The sequence below is a fragment of the Pongo abelii genome, chromosome 10 (assembly GCF_028885655.2).
Source record: "Pongo abelii isolate AG06213 chromosome 10, NHGRI_mPonAbe1-v2.0_pri, whole genome shotgun sequence".
In the NCBI taxonomy this organism is placed as follows: domain Eukaryota; kingdom Metazoa; phylum Chordata; class Mammalia; order Primates; family Hominidae; genus Pongo; species Pongo abelii.
In genome coordinates this window covers 115,065,620-115,085,649 of record NC_071995.2, presented here as the reverse complement: position 1 = coordinate 115,085,649, position 20,030 = coordinate 115,065,620, and the positions used below count along the sequence as shown (strand labels likewise).

The 20,030-nt window shown below is 36.2% G+C and overlaps 1 protein-coding gene across 6 annotated transcripts in view; it reads left to right on the top strand.

The window, feature by feature from the left end:
• MED13L (mediator complex subunit 13L) overlaps positions 1-20,030 on the top strand; it is a 320,005-nt gene that overhangs the window by 35,776 nt on the left and 264,199 nt on the right. For 5 of the 6 annotated variants that reach the window (XM_054527655.2, XM_063712262.1, XM_024256631.3 and 2 more), the window contains exon 2: positions 3,878-4,115. In XM_054527655.2, the coding sequence (XP_054383630.1) occupies positions 3,878-4,115 (238 nt within the window). Of the gene's footprint in view, positions 1-3,877; positions 4,116-20,030 lie in introns of those variants that run through there. The other variant, XM_054527658.1, reaches the window with a different exon arrangement.

The following is a 20,030-nucleotide window of genomic DNA, read 5'->3' as shown; positions in this document are numbered from 1 at the left end:
CCTTTGCCACTGAGAGCATAGATGTACTGATAGGAAGTTAGTGGAAGTACTAGGATTAGGAAACCATTCTCCTGAAACAATGCCAAATATTTTGTCTGCTCTACTGCCGGATATTACAGGTGAAAGTGTTATAGTGAGTAAATTACTGTGCATAGATTTTCATGGGCACTGACTCATCTGATGTTTAAAGCTCTGATATTATTTTCTAACCCTTTAAATAAGGTTAATGTTATTAGATGTTGCTAGTGATTCATATTTATTGTGTGTGTGTGTGTTTTTTTTAAGAGATGGAGCCTCACTGTGTTGCCAGGCTGGAGTGCAGTGGCTCGATTTTGGCTCACTACAACCTCTGCCTCCCGGGTTCAAGCGATTCTCCTGCTTCAGCCTCCCAAGTAGCTGGGACTACAGGCGCACCACCACGTCCCGCTAATTTTTGTATTTTTAGTAGAGATGGGATTTCACCGTGTTGGCCAGGATGGTCTCCATCTTTTGACCTTGTGATCCGCCCGCCTCTGCCTCCCAAAATGCTGGGATTACAGGCGTGAGCCACTGCGCCTGGCCTGTTGGTGTGTTTTTATTACCTTCTTTCTCTTCCCTCATCCACAAGGCTCTTAGGCACAGAATACTTTCTTTAGCTTAAGTGATAAAAGAAGTTAGTCTTCTGCTTACCTTTTTGGATTTCAACTTCTTTTTATTTTTGTTTCCTTCTTCGATGTTTAAAGATTGATGTTAGGGGTTCTGATTAAAACATACACATTGCTGTCTGGGCGTGGTGGCTCACGCCTGTAATCCCAGCACTTTGGGAGGCGGAGGTGGGCGGATCATGAGGTCAGGAGATCGAGACCACAGTGAAACCCCGTCTCTACTAAAAATACAAAAAATTAGCCAGGCACGGTGGTGGGCACCTGTAGTCAGTCCCAGCTACTCGGGAGGCTGAGGCAGGAGAATGGTGTGAACCCGGGAGGCAGAACTTGCTGTGAGCCGAGATCGCACCACTGCACTCCAGCCTGGGTGACAGAGCGAGACTCCGTCTCAAAAAAAAAAAAAAAAAAAAAAGTCTTCTGCTTACCTTTTTGGATTTCAACTTCTTTTTATTTTTGTTTCCTTCTTTGATGTTTAAAGATTGATGTTAGGGTTTCTGATTAAAACATACACATTGCTTTTATTTGAAGAAACGAAGGAACTTGGCCAGGCTCAGTGGCTCATGCCTGTATAATCCCAGCACTTTGGGAGGCCGAGGTGGGTGGACCGCTTGAGGTTAGGAGTTTGAGACCAGCCTGGCCAGCATGGTGAAACCCCGTTTCTACTAAAAATACAAAAATTAGCCGGGTGTGGTGGTGCACGCATGTAGTCCCAGCTACTCAGGAGGCTGAGGCACGAGAATTGCCTGAACTCGGGAGGCCAAGATCGCGGTACTGCACTCCAGCCTGGGCGACAGAGCGAGGCTCCCTCTCAGGAAAAAAAAAGGAACTTGTATAGAAAAATGGACAAAGGGTATGAACAGAGAACTCAAAGTGAAAGAAATAGTACTACTACTAGTGGTATAATGAAAATATCATTTACAGCTTTTGCTATGTCCCAGACACTGTCTTTTATAAATGCTTCATATGTATACTGACTCATTTAACCAATGAGTTAGTGCAGAGCTGGGATTCAAACCCAGGAATGGTGGCCCCATCTGATGAAAGATGTGATACCGCATACTGATTTCTTCCTAGCAGAACAAGGACTATGTATTAATACAAGTACATACCCTTCTATTCAATTGGCAGATATTTTAAAAGATATGCAATTTGGGAGGTGGCTATTTGTATTGGGGAGACTATTAATTGAACAGTAATGTGGTAGCACTCATCATGAGTCTTGATATATTCATATTCTTTGGTAATTCAGTATCAAGCAATCTCTTTAAAGGAAATAATCAGGAAAATAACAGTGTTCAAGGATGTTAACCAATTATGGTAATTACAGTAGTGGAAATAAAATGGAAGATTATCCAGTTGTTATGGGATGGCTAAATTATATTTTTTCCAATGAATAGAATATTATGCAAACATTAAAAGTGTATTTTGAAGAATAATTAGTAATATATAAAAATAAGTGAAAAAAGATATAAATCATGCAATATGGTTCCAACTTTAAAAAGTATATGTACAGAAAAAGAGGAAGGACATATACAGTAGGATGCTAATGATTATTATAATGTGATTATGGTGTATTACTTCTGAACTTTTTATATTGGCCATGTAAGTGCTTTTTATTGAGAGGAAACCAAGTAACATATAGGGAAACCCTAAATGATGCCAGTGCCAGCTTTTTACTAAACATATTCATTAAAAATTTAGATTTGCATATCTCAGTGTAAAATGTAAGTTACTGAATTTTAGATATTTTTAGTTTGTATATTTGTAACTTTTTTGAAGCAAAACCTCTTTTTTGGTTTCTTTTTGTTTTTTGAAACAGAGTCTCGCTCTGTCACCCTGGCTGGAGTGCTGTGGCATGTCACCCAGGCTGGAGTGCCGTGGCATGATCTCGGGTCACTGCAACCTCCGCCTTCCGAGTTCAAGCGATTCTTGTGCCTCAGCCTCCTGAGTAGCTGAGATTACAGGCACACGCCACCATGCCTGGCTAATTTTGGTATTTTTAGTGGAGACGGGGTTTCAGCATGTTGGTCAGGCTGGTCTCGAACTCCTGACCTCATGATCTGCCTGCCTGGGCCTCCCAAAATGCTGGGATTACAGGTATGAACCACCGTGTTCAGCCTGAAGCAAAACCTTTTTAATTTGGATTAAATGAAAGGTGATTTTTCTTTTTCTTAAATGTGGTCATTATAGTGATTGATTGCTTTAGCACTTTTAATATGTTTCAGTTATGTTAGTAGAAGATATGGCTGTTTTCTACCTAGTGATACATGTTTTTTTTGTAAACAACTTGCTAACAAAAATAATTGACCTTGTGAGGAAGGAGATGCATGAGTAAGGATTCAATGCAAGGGCCACCTGGGCTGTTTGGTACAGAATTAAATTATGAATCTGTTTTACTATTAGTTTTCAATATGTAGCTGTAGTTTATAACTGTTTAAGAAATTTAGCTTTCGCTTGTGTTGAAACCTCTTTGAAGTTTAGCTCTTTAAACTTGAGATTTAAGAAATCTTGAAATATAAACGTATGTAATGGAACAAAGATACAGTATCTGTTCTCTGCTAGTTGCAAGTTCTCATGTTTTACAATGTGTATAAAAAATAAAAGACCAAACTACATTAGCGAATTGTTATAGAAGCAAAGCTTTTCTGTTTGCTACATGTTAAAAAACATGAATAAATTGCTGATAACTTTGTATCAGTTTTCTTAATTGCTTCTACCTAAATAGACTTTTGGCATTCATGATGAAACACTCTCGTACTTCATGCTAACTGCTTCCCTAATTAAAAAAGGACTTAAACTGTAGCTTGTGGATGGGAAGAAATTATTTGAAAGAAATTATTTCATATATATAAACTTATTTTTAAAATCTTACTTGATTTCTAAATATAATTTGTGAGTTGAATATTGAATGATAACACAGAAAATAGTTTTCTGTATAGGGACTTTATAATAAGTGTTTAGACAAATTAAATGATTCAACAGGAAATAATGATTATCAGCTTGTTTTATTTTAGTATTTAATGTAAAGAGCTATGTAGAAATCTTGATAGAAACTTTCTCCCACCTTAAAATTTGAGAAGATTTGACATACATTCTTCACTGGGAGGAATCTTATGATATGAAGTTTCGTGTAAATATTTATTTTAGCACAATTGCTTTTCTGTATGGAAGACTGTTTTTAGTGGTCTGTAAGTAAAATGAGAAAACGATTACAATTTTTTGTCTTTTTCCAGGCTGAACTCACGGGAATCAAATGGCGTAGGTACAATTTTGGAGGACATGGGGACTGTGGACCCATAATTTCAGCCCCAGCCCAAGATGATCCAATTCTGTTAAGTTTCATCCGCTGTCTGCAAGCTAACCTGCTTTGTGTATGGCGTCGTGATGTCAAACCAGATTGCAAAGAGTTATGGATATTCTGGTGGGGAGACGAACCCAACCTAGTGGGTGTAATACATCATGAACTGCAGGGTAAGGTTTCTGTTTTTTTCTTAAAAATTATTTGCATCATATTTTTTTGAACATTGGTAAATTTCAAACAGATTATTAAGACTTGTCTAAAAGAACGATCTTAAGTGTTTCATGGATGTCTCTCAAAAGGAACATTCTCACCCCTCTTCCTCCCGTCCCTGTTTTTTTTTTTTCCTAACTCTTGTCCTTTTCCAGTTATGCTGAGAATCAGAACCTTGTGAACCACTGCTGTTAAATGAGAGTATTGTGTCTCCTGGGTGCGGTGGGGTGGAAACCAGGCTAAGATCCACTGTTTTTAAATGATAGTGAATTGTGAGTAACTAACAAGACAGTGAACTGAACAGTTACTGTTTTTTTCCTTGAACTGTGGTTGTTATGGTTCATTGCCAGCTGAACTCTTTGGTGGAAAATTGGAGAGTGATACAGAAATTTAGTTTTGAGCCTAATTGGACAAAATTGTGAGATTACATTGAATAATATTTTGAGGAAAGATGAATATATAGGATCTGGTCTGAATTGGGTGTAGCATATTTTCTTTTGCTTTTATTTCTGCTTTTCATGTAATTTGGTGATTCCAGGAAACATTGGCTCCAGTGTTGCCTGATTTTTAGCTTTAGATTGCATCTGATATCTGGAAACTGAATTAATGTAAGAGTTTCATTTTTCTGAGCTGCTTTATATATTTACCACAGTTTTATAAGCAGGAACTTTTATCAGTTGTCTTTGAATTTCTGGTAAAAATTTTTACCTTTCTAAGTGTTTCTATTTAGTATGCCAAGGGATTTTCTCAAGCAAGACTAATTCTAATCTTTAGTTAGGGTATTAACTCTTTTTGACTTAGTCTCTTAGAACCATCTTTTATTATCTCCAAACTATATTGTGTTAATCTGTGGCTGAAAGACTTCAGGTCGTGTTTGAAATGTTTTGTTACTTGATGTTTTTAATGTTTTTTTTAAAGGAAGGAGTAAAACTAACTTTAATGTATGTTCGAGGCTCTGTTCTAAAGCTTTTACATTTGCCTGAAGGATTTCCTGCCAACTTTTGCTTGACATCTTGCTAGTTTTTCTTGGCAGCCATTTTTTATCTGTGATATCTCCTGCCACAGCAGCCAGAGGGCGGTAAACCACAATGGACTAATTGAACTGTTTACTTTATGGTCCATTTGTCTGTTCAGCTCAAACCTTTATCCTGATATTTTTTAGGGTATTTGGTCTATAAATAAGAGAACCCATTGTGGGTGACATTGCTTGCTTAGCTGGGTAATCAGCAAAATCCCAGAACTTAACATTCATCTCAAAGCCTGTTCTATGTAGTTAGCAGTTAACTTAGGTAAAATTAGAGTTTCAGAACATCTGGATTCTGTTTATCAGAATTTTAAAAATAAGATGTCACCTAGAAGATAATTACAACATTTTTGTTCATTAAAATATGAAAACATATTTTTACTTTTTTTCCCATGTAGTAGAGTGGTATAAAGCTTTTTAAAAAAGTGTCTTTCTTATTTTTCATGATTGTTTCTGACTGTCATCTTCTGTTTCTCTGTATTAATCTCTTACATTTTAGCTTTTTGGTCTGCTGTTTGTTAGTGTGGTACATATCATTTTGTAATGATGTGGAAACCAAACCCAACTGCTGATTAGGCTTGTTTAGTTGATAATATAGAATAAATTTATTTATCTATGCCAACAAAGAAAATCGTCAGTGTTCTTAGAAATAGCTTATTAAATTATTGTGTTATTTTTCGTGGGCTTTGTTACTGAGTTAACAAAAAGGGGTAGGGTGTTTAAATTTTGGGATAGTTGCTTTAGATTGCATGTGTAAATTAATATCTTAAGTATTTTTTGGTAAAGAGTTAAGCAAAGATTGAATTGTTTTTAGATATTTTTAAAATTACAGAAACACTACATTTAAGTTAGAAACAGGAAAACAATCATCATATGGAGAGAACAAAGAAATAAAAATACTGAAGTCTGAAAGAGTTTTAGATGTTTTATGTGTAAGTGAAATTGGTACCATACAGTTTTTCTAATTTTCTAATTAAATGTAGTATTGTGAATATTTTCTCTTGGGAATGGTTACTTTTCTTTGGAGTTTGAAAGTGGTATAAACTGTTTATATTTTGTATTCTACTGGGAAAGTATTACAGTAATGGAATAATTATAATTTCATTGAGTGCGTCTCCTTTTTAATATGAATTTTGAGCAAGTTTTTAGATCCATTTATATGAAGTGTCCATTTTTGTAGGTAAAAGTAGTTGAAAAAGGTAATATATGGTTCAACCTAATAACAGAAAATATCTAGCCTTAATTAGAAAAATAAGTCATAAAGACAACTTCGTTTCAAGTAAGGGGAAATAGGATAGCAGTCATGAAAAACTGAAAGATACAAAGAGAATATTTTAATTGGTAGCCATACAAAGTGGAGATATTTTAGAATCTATTTCATTCTTTAATATATTTGAGTCATTTTATTTTGGGTAAAATAAATTATAGGCCGAGCATGGTGGCTCACGCCAGTTATCCCAACACTTTGGGAGGCTGAGGGGGCCCGATTGCTTGAGGCCAGGAATTTGAGACCAACCTGACCAATATGGTGAAACCCTGTCTTTACAAAAAATAAAAAAAAAAAATTAGCCAGGTGTGGTGACGTGCACCTGTAATTCCAGCTACTCGGGTGACTGAGGCTGGAGGATCGCTTAAACCCAGGAGGCCAAGGTTGCAGTGAGCAGAGATAATGCCACTGCACTCCATCCTGGGCAACAAAGTGACACCTGTCTCAAAAAATAAAATAAATAAATAGTAGCAGAATCCTGTTAGCAGGCTTTAATGTTAAGCCTGAGATTACCATTATTTGTAACATTTTTTAAATAGGGACATTTTACTGTTTCTTACATTGCTTCTTATTTATGTTATTTGGCATTTCCTGGCTGGTCACGGTGGCTCACACCTGTAATCCCTGCACTTTGGGAGGCCTAGGCAGGAGGATCACCTGAGTTTAGGAGTTGGAGACCAGCCTGGCCAACATAGTGAAACCCCCCTCTCCAGTAAAAATAAACAAAAATTAGCTGGGCATGGTGGTGGGTGCCTGTAATCCCAGCTACTGAGGAGGCTGAGACAGGACAGTCGCTGGAAACCGGGAGGCAGAGGTTACAGTGAGCTGAGGTCACGCCACAGCACTCCGCTGGGCAACACAGCAAGACTCCATCTCAATCAATCAATCAATCAATCAATCAATAGTAGCAGAATCCTGTTAGTCGGCTTAAATTAAGCATGACATTACCATTATTTAACATTTTTTAAATAGGGGCATTTTACTGTTTCTTAAATTGCTTTTTAGTTATGTTATTTGGCATTTCCCTTTGTCTTCATAGTGTACTCCAAATAGCGTACTACCAAGAAACCTCACAGTGAGATATAATACCAAAGCAACCATCTTGCATTTAAATGTATAAAGTATCCCATAAAATGAGAATAATCCTACAGGGCACACACACAAGTTAGTTTTATGATATTATACTTTTTGTTTAATTGCTTGACATATCTCTGAAATAGTCTGAGAGAAGACTATAACACATTTATAGTCTGTTCTTGTCACTTGGATAAACACTTTTGGGTGCCTGTCTGGGGAATTGTTAATGCGTGTGGTGTAGTGATTCAGAGCACGGGCTCTGGGTTGCTTGGGTTTGAATGCTTGCGTAGTCACTAGCTGTGTATTCTTGATCTAATTATTTAACTTAAACTGTGCCTCAGTTTTCTCACTGTGAATTAGGTTATGAGGTTAAGAAAAATTAAAAGTACTTAGAGCAGCATATATAGCAGTTAATCTATAATTGTAACTATTGCTGCTGCTACTGTGCAAAGACCTACAGGCTGTGAATGAATTGTGGCAAGAACACGTTACCTGGCGCTTAGGGTAGGAGTGAAATAGTCTCCCCTTTAAAAGGCTGAGTAGGTGGGTCATAGAACCTACTTATCACAGAACCTACTTATCATAGAACCTACTTATCACAGAACCAAGGATAAGACATTTGGACTTAATTTGATAGATTTTGAGGAATTAAACATTTTGATCAGGAAAGAGATATAATTAGGAAGATTAACTTAGTAACATATAGGATTAATGTGTACAGGGAAACCATAATACTGTGATTTTAAAATTCTAAATTGGAATATAAACTTAAATATTCTGTTCAGGATACTGATGTATTTAAATTAAAAATACTAATGATTATATACTATAATTCATATTAATAGTCTTTAACACTTTTATTATACCTTTGCTGTTTTGGCTTGACTAAATTCTGCATTTTAATTTAAGTTTTAGAGATTAATACAGTGTGCTGAGCGGACTTCTCCTAATCTACCAAACAAATGCCTCTTACTATTTTTTTTTTTTTTTTCCCCTTTAGATGGAGTCTTGCTCTGTTGCCCAGGCTGGAGTGCAGTGATGCAGTCTTGGCTCACTGCAGCCTCTGCCTCCCGGGTTCAAGCGATTCTCCTGCCTCAGCCTCCTGAGTAGCTGGGATTGCAGGTGTGTGCCACCACACCTGGCTAATTTTTGTATTTTTAGTAGAGATGGGTTTTCACCATGTTGGCCAGGTTGGTCTCAAACTCCCTACCTCAAGCGATCCACCTGCCTCGGCCTCCCAAAGTGCTGGGATTACAGGCGTGAGCCACCTCACCTGGCAACAAATGCTTTTTAAATAAACACAATATTCTGGCCATTTCACTGCCTTTTAGTCAGTGGTGGGAAAGACATGCAATCTGGAAAACCCAAAATAGTACAGAGAGCAAGCACAGAACTGCCAATTGCTTGCCCCAAAGCATTACACATCTCTGGTCCAGAAGGAGAAGTATCAGATTCAGCTTAGTATGTGCTTAAGAATGTTTGTTGGATCAGTTAATGAAACTTATTTTATGAGGTTCCGATGTAGTGCAGTATTGCACTCCCAGAAGATTGACTTATAATAAATTTGTAAAAGTTTTTAATGATTTGATAATGCGAGGATATTGAAGCATAGTTAAAATAAAGCATATTATTTCTGGTTTTAATTCCTAAGGGGATAAAAATAGCCAATTTTTTGGGTATATTTTCTACCACAAATATTTAGCACTAAATATGCACTGTCTACAATTTTAAAATTTGTGTTGTCTCTTTTTTTGATTATTAGACATATAAATTAAGAATACATCTGTACAACTCTAAAAATGATCATCCCTATAACAGTATCAGAAGCCTTCTGAATTGGTTTTATTGTCAGTGCAGGGGTAGATTGGCAGTTATTAATCTTTGTTGTGAATTTAGCGACATAAATATTGCTTTTTCTATTTTTAAGAGTGCTGCCACCTGTGCCAGGAGGTGTGGGCGATTGTAAAAACATTAGACATAAGAGAGCCTGGAAAAGTGGATCTGTTTTCTGACAGTGACCACGGTGTAAGATAATTAAAGATACTAGTACTATTGTTTATTGAACTGATTGCAAGTTGGCATTTTGTAGGAGTGTAGGAAGGCTGGATTTTTTTAGTTTTATAATCTGTATCTATAGATTTCAGTCTACAATTCCAAATGGTGGGATTGATAAAACCTTTGTTTAGATAACTCCAAGCAAGAACCTAGCTTCTCCACTCCTCCTAGCTTTTTATTTTTAAATAAATATATTTACACACTTATATGCATATGCCTCTTTTTCCACCTAAACTATTTGAGGCAATTTTCAGACTTCATGGACCTTTGCCCCTAAATACTTCAGCATTTAAGTCCTATGAGAATGTGAAGCACTTTTTTACGTAACCAGAGCACTTTTGTCATGCTCAAGACATTTAATATCAATATAATTAAATTATCTAATATTTAGTCCATATTCAAATTTCCCAATTGTCCTAGCAATACCTTTTATAGTTTTCTCTCTCTCTGATCCAGAATGCAATCAGGATCACGCATTTTTAGATGGCTTGTGTCCTCTCATTTAGAATATTCCTGAAGTTGTCTTGGGGATCAATGATATTGATGTTATTTGAAGGGAGCAGTTTAGTTGTCCTGTAAAATATTCCACATTTTGAATTTATCTAATTGTTTTCTTACAATTAGAGTCAGGATAAGCATTTTTGGCAAGAATATTGAGTAGGTGATGTTGTGTACTTTCCACGGCATCACATCAGAAACACGTCATGTCAGTTTGTCTCAATATTGATGGTACTGAGCTTGATCCCTTGATTAAGGTAGTGTCTGCCAGGTTTCTCCAGTGTAAAGATATCCTTTCCTTTTATAATTGTTAAGTAAATTTGGGATGAAACTTTGAGATTGTGTGAATATCTCTTTCCTCAAAAGAGCCTAATTTTGAGCCTGTTTAAACCAACCGAAAATTTCCGGAATCACGTGCTTTTAGAAAATCAGTTGAGATCAGATGAAGACTGCATTCTTAAGTCACAGCAGAGTTCAAGAGGAGAAGAGAATAAAAATATTGAAGATCTACCAAAGACAAATTATAATGTCACACTATGAAAATGAATAGCCCCTATTGCTTAGCATACCTAAAAAGAGAAGTGTTGACATTGACTTTTCCAAAATCATAGACAATAATGTATGTAGGAATATATTACTGTGTGTCTTAGAGTCTGTGAACTTTCAATTGATTTTTGATGGTTTCTGGTTATCCTTAACTAAATGGTAAAAATAATTTCATCAGTATTATACATGAATTTATTATCAGTTGAAATTAGAAAATTGCTTTCTGGAAAAGTAATGACTATTTTATATATAAAATTGACAGGAATAAAATTATCTTTTGTCATTCATTTTGAAAATTTCTTTCAAGGAGAAAATCTGATCTTTGACTCATTTTCACTCTGTTTTTCTATCTTTTTTTTTTAGTGGTATTAAATTTGTGAGTCATTGAAATTAATCCCTGACTGAATTGGAAAGGAATTGTATTTACAGTATTTGGATTTATTTATTTTTCAAGTATGGAATTCTGGTGATTTTGAAAACATGAATGATACCATTTTGCAGCAGCATTGTAGATTTGTAGTATTTTAGATTGGTATCACAGTGCACCTGAAAAGTAAGTTTCATTTTACTTTTTTTTGTTGTTGTTGAGACAGAGTCTCACTTTGTCGCCCAGGCTGGAGTGCAGTGGTGTGATCTTGGCTGATGGCAGCCTCTGCTTCCCTGGTTCAAGCGATTCTCCTGCCTCAGCCTCCTGAGTAGCTGGGACTATAGATGCTCGCCACCATGCCCAGCTAATTTTTTGTATTTTTTTTGAGTAGGGCTGCATGTTGGCCAGGCTGGTCTTGAACTCCTGACCTCAAGTGATCCTCCTGCCTTGGCCTCCCAAAGTGCTGGGATTACAGGTGTGAGCCACCACGCCCAGCTATTTTACCTTTCATATTTGTCATTATTTCGTGGATAATAATGAAGAATACATTTGTATTTCATGAGAAACAAGTACTTTCAGGAAAAACACATCCAGTGATAAATGGTAGCTAGGTCTAAGTAGTTTATAAAGTATACTTTTATTTTTCTTGGATCTGAATTATTCAAGTTTTGATGTAAATTTCCTGATTCTTTAAATAATTACATTACTGTTCTGTTTTTCTGTTTTATTTGAAAGAATGAGTTTGCCAAAGCTATAAAGTAGTAAGTTTTTCATTGGGTGATTATCTGAATGGTTCTAGTGCATACTTATTAAATATTAGACTTAATATATAATTATATACTTGAAAGAAAAAATAACATACTTATTAAGACTTTGGTAAATAATACATTCATATTGTAAAATTATGGTAAGATCTTAATCTCAATTCTTTCAGATGAAGAATTGAAAAAGATCTAGTGAATTAGATAAAGTTATTAAGGTAAATATGCTTGAAATTGAGAGAACAAGCTAAAGTCTAACTTTTGAGTGTAAGTAAAATCGATGTGTTACCACAGGCAACTTACTGAACCATGTAATTAGTTTTTTTCTATGAAAAATGAGACATTTATACTGAGATTGTGGTAAAATAGCATGTAAAGGGCTTATGTTCTAATGATATGAAAATTAAGCAATTGGTAAAAAAAATTATAATTTTCAGTTTGTTGGTAAGTGTAGTTATTATGGCCTAATGTTTTGCATTGATATGAAATCACCTACTTATATAAAGTAAACCTGAGTAAAATCCCCTTAAATGAGATGTTAGAGTCACCATTGGAACAAATAGTGTTGAAAATTGTCTTAACACTAGATTAACTGTTATTTGGTATATTGTATTGTTTTTTAAAATGTGAGTAATTTTTATGATTAATACATTGTGACTGGTAGATAAGTGTTTAGTCTAACATTTTTAAGTGTAGCCGTGTTTGATGCCCCCCTCACCATTTGTGTATATTTTATTTCAAAAGCTTGTACTTTCATAGAAAACCTTAAGATTTAGAAGAGGTTGTTGTGGCCTGGTGTGATGGCTCATGCTTGTAATCCCAGCACTTTGGGAGGCTGAGGAGGGAGGATCGCTTGAGCCCAGAACTTTGAGACCAGCCTCAGAAACATAGTGAGATACCATCTCTGTTAAAAAAATTTTAAAAAGAGGTTGTTGAACATTAAGATGGCATAGTGATACAGGTAAAGGTTTTTTTTGTTTGCTTAGCAAAATATTTTCTTAGTTTTATTTCTTAGGGAGCCTGAGGTAAGAATCTGAATGTGGAAAATTGAAGAAAAGGTTTAAATATTGGTAGAATTTAGGGCCTAAATAATTCGAGAAAGAATTATATATTAGAACATTAAAATTGAATGGAGTAGAGCTACACATTTATAGAGAATAACACCTGCTTATAAGCAAATTCATTGCTGACGTGTATAAATGGCATTAGGTTGGTCATACTGTTCACATTATTTTATATAGAAGTTGAAATGAAAATTCCCTAAAATAAAACTAGGGTTTTCTTAGGAAAGAGGAAGTGGGGAATGGATCTTGGTGGGTCATGAACGAGTGTCCTCTTCTGCAGTGGGACCCTGTCTCTGCAGAAAAGAAAAACAGTAGTTGGGCATGGTTGGTGTTTGCCTTGTAGTTCCAGCTACTTGGGAGGCTAAGGTGGGAGGATTACTTGAGCCCAAGAGTTCAGGGTTACAGTGAACTATGATTGTGCCACTGCAGTCCAGCCTGAGTGACACAGTAAGACCCTGTCTCTAGAAAAGAAAAAAATAAAACCTGTTGTTTAGTGTAGCCACCTCATTAATGATCTTAGCAAGATCTTCTGCATAGAGAAGCTGCAGCTTCTTCATCAGCACTTGCTGCTTCTCCTTGTGCCTTTATGTAATGGAGATGTAATCTTTCCTTAATCTTCATGAACCAACCTCTGCTAGCTCCCAGGTTTGCTTCCTCATCTCTCTCCGTCTTGGTACAATTGAAGAGAGTTTGTGCCTTGTTCTGGATTAGGCTTTGCCTTAAGGGAATATGGTGGCTGGTGTGATCTTTCAGACCACCCAGACTTTCTCCATATCAACAATAAGCCTGTTTCACTTTCTTGTCATTCATGTGTTTGCTGGAGTAGCACTTGTAATTTCCTTCAAGATTTTTTTTTTTTTTTTTTTTTTTTGCATTCACAGCTTGGCTTCTTGGCTCAAAAGCACTAGCTTTCAGCCTGTCTTGGCTTTCGACATGACTTCTTCACTAAGCTTAATCATTTCTCAGTTTTGATATAAAGTAAGAGATGGGCAGTTCTTCCTTTTCACTTGAACATTTAGTGGCCATTGTAGGGTTATTAATTGGCCTAATTTTAATATTGTTTCTAGCAAATAGGCTTGAGGAGAATAAGAGAGATGGGGAAGAGCCAGTCCTGGAGCAGTCAGAACACATACAATAGTGATCAATTGGTTCAGTTTGCTGTTTTATACGGGTGTGGTTTGTGGTGCCTCTGAACAATATAATAGTAACATCAAAGATCACTGATCACAGATCCACCATAACAGATATTATAATAATGAAAATGTTTGAAATATTGCAAGAATTACCAAAATGTGACACAGACACAAGAATTGAGCACATGCTTTTTGAAAAATGGCGCTGATAGGCTTGCTCGACACAGGGTTGCTACACACCTTAAATTTGTAAAAAATGCAGCATCTGTGAAGCGAAATAATGTGAAATGCAATAAAATGAGATATTCCTATATCTTATTGAGGTAGTTGATAAGCTGGAATTACATATCTGCTATCGTTAGAGATCTTCTTTCTCCCTTATTTTTTCTTTGTAGAGATCTGTTGTCATAGCCCAGATATTGAAAAATCAGAGATAGAGAAAGAATGGGAAAACTATTGGTGAAGCAGGAGGCTACTTTTGAGTTGTTTTATGGTCTCTGGATCTGCTTAAAGTATAATAGACTAAACTGATGTATAGATCTCTCTGCTTAACTTTCTGTGAATAATTGTTTGAAAATGTAATTACAGGTGGTTTCCACTTGGTATTGTTTTATGATGGCTGAGCCATAAGTATCATTGGGCCTAAGGTTAAAAAAAATACCTTAATGGTAGAAATAACACGTAAATTTTTTTTCCTCTTAAAAAACCCAGATAGGGTAGACATCTGTGGTTTTTTTTTGAGATGGAGTCTCACTCTGTTGCCCAGGCTGGAGTATGGTGGTGCAATCTCTGCTCACTGCAACCTCCACCTCCGGAGTTCAAGCAGGTCCCCTGCCTCAGCCTCCCAAGTAGCTGGGATTAAAGGTGTGTGCCACCACACCTGGCTAATTTTTGTATTTTTAGTAGAGATGGGGTTTCACCATGTTGGCCGAGCTGGTCTCGAACTTCTGACCTCAAGTGATCTGCCCTCCTGGGCCTCCTGAAGTGCTGGGATTATAGGTGTGAGCGACCGCTCCTGGCCGAAATCTGTTTTAAGTACTAGAACATCATGAAATTGGATTCTGTTGCTTTAAGCATTTCATGACTGAGCTGCTGTCTGGATGCTACCTGAAGAGATTCTCATTGAATATCATTATGGCCAGTAAGTGTTCCATAATTTTCTTTAAGCGCCATCTATGTAAATGTTTTTGAACAATTTTCCACAAGTACAGGGCCACATACCTATTTCTTATAAACCCGACGTTGATAAAATGCACTCTTTGTATAATTGGGTCTTGTTTTGATCCTGGCACTTTCATATTGGGATTTGGCAGTGAGTTCAACAGAATAAGCATTATCCTCTTGAGGCCCATCTAGGATTGAACTAAAGGGCTTCTACAATATCCACATGATCATACAATTAGTTCTCTCCCCCTCTCTTTTTTTGTGCTGTAATGGTGTAACTGAATATGAGCTAGTTGCCAGGGTGTTGTGGTAGGATAATACCCTGCAGTAAACAGTTAATCATGCAGCAGAACTGGCTTGATTTTTAAAAAAAAAGATTAAGATAAAAGATAAAGATGAAGTGGCTTTGTGTTGAAAAAGATTGTATGTATATGATGGTAAAAAGAAGGTTAGAGTGTTCATAAATCTGTTGTTAGTCTTTTCCTCATATTTATATAATGTCATATGCAAAATATTTTCCTTTTTAAAAATTACTTTTATTTTTGACTTTGCTAGTACTTGGGGGAAGTAAGACTTTTTGCTAATCTTGAAGGCTTACTTTCTGACACAAGAGAAAAAAAGTAAATATTTGTGGAAAGACTGCTTGAATAAGGGAAGTGTGAACCTATTCAACATGAGGTCTCTGCATTAAGATTGTTTTATTTTTCACAGGTAATCTTGAACTTGTTTAAATGTAAGCTGTTTTGGTGTTTGCTACTTTTAATAAGGCATGTTACTCACTTTGAAATATATTTAGTCTAAAGGAGAAAAATTTAGATACTCTCAGTTAAATTTCAGGCACTATATTTTTTAGCTTATCTTAAAAGTAGCCTAGTAGATATTTATAATGAAAAGGTTGCCTGCCTTGGCATCCTTGGACAAATTACATACAACTCTGATTGTTTAGGGAGGTAATAGCATTTGTTGACAATAACTCCTATTTTGGAAACATTTCTCATGCCATTTATTGGTTTCATGAAGAGTATAACAAAGGAGCTCTTGATTTGGGTAGCAGAGGTGGCTGGGAGCAGTTATCCTCACCGCTATGGTAAAGGCTTTATTAACTAGAACTCAGAGCCCTGAAACAGATTTAAAAGTACCCCCTCATCCCCAGTAAGCATATATCATTTTGTGAAAAAAAGGTTAAATGACTTAAATATAGCAATATCAGTGATTAGTCCCAATATACACAGATATCTATTTGATTCCCAGTATGGTTGAGACAATGTGCTAACTTAGCACATAGCAAAAACACTTTAATGGGATGTCCTGGGGCCAGTACTGATTCAGCTCAGTTGCCCACACATTTAGAATTATAGTGTTATGTCATAACAATCAAATGGTGTACGAGAGGATGCTTTAAAAGCACTCTTCAAGCTTTATACATGTAAGGTGTGCTGGGCTTGGTGGCTCACGCCTGTAATCTCAGCACTTCCGGAGGCCGAGGTGGGAGGATCGCTTGAGGCCAGAGTATCACTTGAGCCCAGGTATTGGAGACCAGCCTGGGCAACATGGTGAAGCCTTATCTCTACAAAAAATAAAAAAATTAGCTGGGCATAGTGGTGTGTGCCTGCAGTCCCAGCTATTTGGGAGGCTGACGTGGGAGGATCAGCTAGGCTTTGGAGGTCAAGGCTGCAGTGAGCCAAGATTGTGCCACTGCACTCCAGCCTGGGTGACAGATTGAGACCCTGTCTCAAAAACAAAACAAAACAATAACAACAACAAACAAGAAACCCCAAACGGTGAGGTGTTACCATTGTTAAATGATCTCTTATATTTAGAATTACCACCATTTATTTGAGCCTATATTATTTTAGGTGCTATGTAGAATACAGAAATGAATTGGAAACATTTTTGCATTTCAGGAGCTCAGAACCTAGTAGAAGAGATAACATATACACACAGAGCATTGTTAAAGGGTAGAAAGTAAAGTCTCCTATGTGGGGCCCATGGTATTACTGGAGTTTTATGTAAGAGGCTGAGCCTTGAGGACGAGTTGATTTTTGGGCATAATAACCTTAAAGGGTAGATAGAATTTGGATATATGGCTATGTCAAGCCAAGCATGTGCGTGTAACTGCACATTCAAGGGTCTAGAGTAGGGAAGTTTGCGATGTGTATTGGGGAAGAGTTAAAGATGAGAAATTGATTGAAAATGAACATTTGGGCCTGTTGGAGCTTAAACACTAGGCTAAGTAGTTTGGGCTTCATAGGTAGTTGGGATCTTAGAGGGTTTTTGAATAGGACTTAGATAGAAGCTCCCAGCAGATTATAAACTGTATGGGGGTAGGACCTGCATCTGACTTTTGCCCATCATTGTAATTCCAGGACCATCGTAATGCCTGGTACATGTGCTCGCTTTGGCAGCACATATACTAAAATTGGAACATAATTTCTGGTACATATTTGTTGAATAAGCCAGTGAGCAGATTTAATGAATGTAATAGAAGTTTGTGTAAAGATTATCAGTCTAGCACCATCGCATGCTAGGAAGACTTCCTGGTGTCCTGGAACACATAGGAAAACATGATGACAGGATGTTGTTATAGGATATTGTTTTAAGGAGAGATGTGGCCACATTTGAAAGATTTTCTTGATGCATTGAATTCTTAACTGCATTTTGAAAAAACAGTGATATAATTTTCTTCTCTTTTTGCACTATCTTATTTTTTATTTTATTTTTGAGATGGAGTTTTGCTTTTGTCGCCCAGGCTGGAGTGCAATGGTGTGATCTCTGCTCACTGCAACCTCCACCTCCTGGGTTCAGGTGATTCTCCTGCCTCAGCCTCCTGAGCCACTGGGACTACAGGCACGTACCACCATGCTCGGCTAATTTTATATTTTTAGTAAAGACGGGGTTTCACCATGTTCGGCTGGTTCTGAACTCCTGAACCTCAAGGTGATCTGCCTAACCCGGCCTCCCAAAGTGCTGGGATTACAAGCGTGAGCCATTGCACTGGGCCTGCAGTATCTTATTTTATAGTCTGTAGTTGAATTTTTTAAATGGAAATTTAAAAGGTTTTTTTAAAATTGAATAATCTTCATATTTTTTTTTAGTATTGTAGATAGCAAGTAGTTTGAGCATTTGACCAAAATCATATTTTGTAATTGTCCCATAGAACAGATGGCTGTGGAAGAGCACTATTTATTAGGTTAAAGTGCTTAATAATATTTGTGTGTCAGAATCCTTATAAATACATTAACTTATAAATACATCATGGATTGAATGACGTTGACTGTCTTATGTAAGTTATAAATTGCCAGTCCAACACTGGAGTTGGTATTTGCTGCATGGCAATGACAAGTAATATGGCTTAGCTGAGGCTGTCTCTGAGAAAGTCCTGAATGTTTTACTATAGAATCAAATTGACAATAGCTTTCATTGAGCTTTCTATCTTTCACTCTGGATCCTGAGTTAATTACTAGCTTCTGTAAGTGTTGTGGCAACAGACTACATGATAAAATGAGATTGTACGATTTAGGCAAACATTTTCAATGAAATCTCTAATAGTTTTTAGTGTCAGTGTACATATTTTGTCCAGTTGTTTATCAAAATAGCCTTTGGGTTGCATCTCCTTTCTAAATATTTAAGATAGCAAGTTAGTAGATTGCAAGTTGTATGATTTTAAAGTGGCATTTTTCAAAGATTATTAACAAGGTACATGTTAAACAAGGTACATCTCCTCCAACGATGCTTGCAAACACACTCACACACATACCTGGAGTTGCTTGAATTCCCTATATTAGTTGAAGTTTTGGTTTGGCAACACCTGAAATGCCACCATGTTTCCTGGAAGATGCTCAAAGAGTATTCGTATCATTAGTGAGTCAGACTTTCTTGGCCAGGAGCCATCTCTCATTCTATTTTTCTGTTTGTGAACATAGCTCAGCTGGCATTATAGCATAGGTCATGGATTTTGGATTACTCCCTTTTATTCACCCTCACATATCCAAAATGGAACAGAGGCTGGGAAGAAACAAATCTATCATTCTTTTGTTATCCTTCACCTATGGAGAGGTAGAGGTCATAAGATTGAGTGTAGAAAGTAAAAATAAGGAATGGAGTGTTCATACAATGCCACTTCTGTGACATGTCATTGCAGACAAGACATTTAAATTTGCTTGTCTTCATTCTTGTCTGTACTATGGAAATTATGTCTTTATTTTATGGTACAATATGAAGTGAATACGAAAAGCAGCTAGATTTAACTGTTGTGTAAATGCATTTTATAGCCGTATATTTTTAAATGAACTCTCCTGTCAGAATATTAAAATCTTCATGATTTTAGATGCTAAATAAGGATATAATTTTGCTTTTCATAGTTTTGGCCATACTTTCTACCTGTATAAAATTTGAGTTGTTTTCCACCTAGCATTGTCAATATAGTCTTAGTTAAATTATATATGGGCATTGGATGTTTTAAAATGTGGTCTTTTATAACTACTTTCTGTCTTTGGCTGTGCAAGAATGATTATAATATTTATGCCCTTGCTCCTTATGGGGATTTGAATAAAAAATAAATTTTCATATTATTTTAAATAGGGATTGTGATCTAATCCCTTGAAAATTAGTTTGATGTCTCTTAATTATCGGTTGATCAGAGTGTTTTTAAACTTTTTATTAGTATCACATAGAATAAGCAAGAGTATTTGATTAACAAAGATTATTGTTCCAGATTCATGCTGCATGATATATAATAAACCTATTTCCTTTTCCACATTTGATTTTTTGTTTATAGAATAATTTTTATTTGTGCTCGTTGTGCCTAATTTTATAGTACCAATAAACTAGGAATGAATGAAGGTTCGAAAGAATTATATATTGAAAATTGGGAACCAGAAAATAATCAAATATTTATGGTTAGTTCATAGGTACTAGGC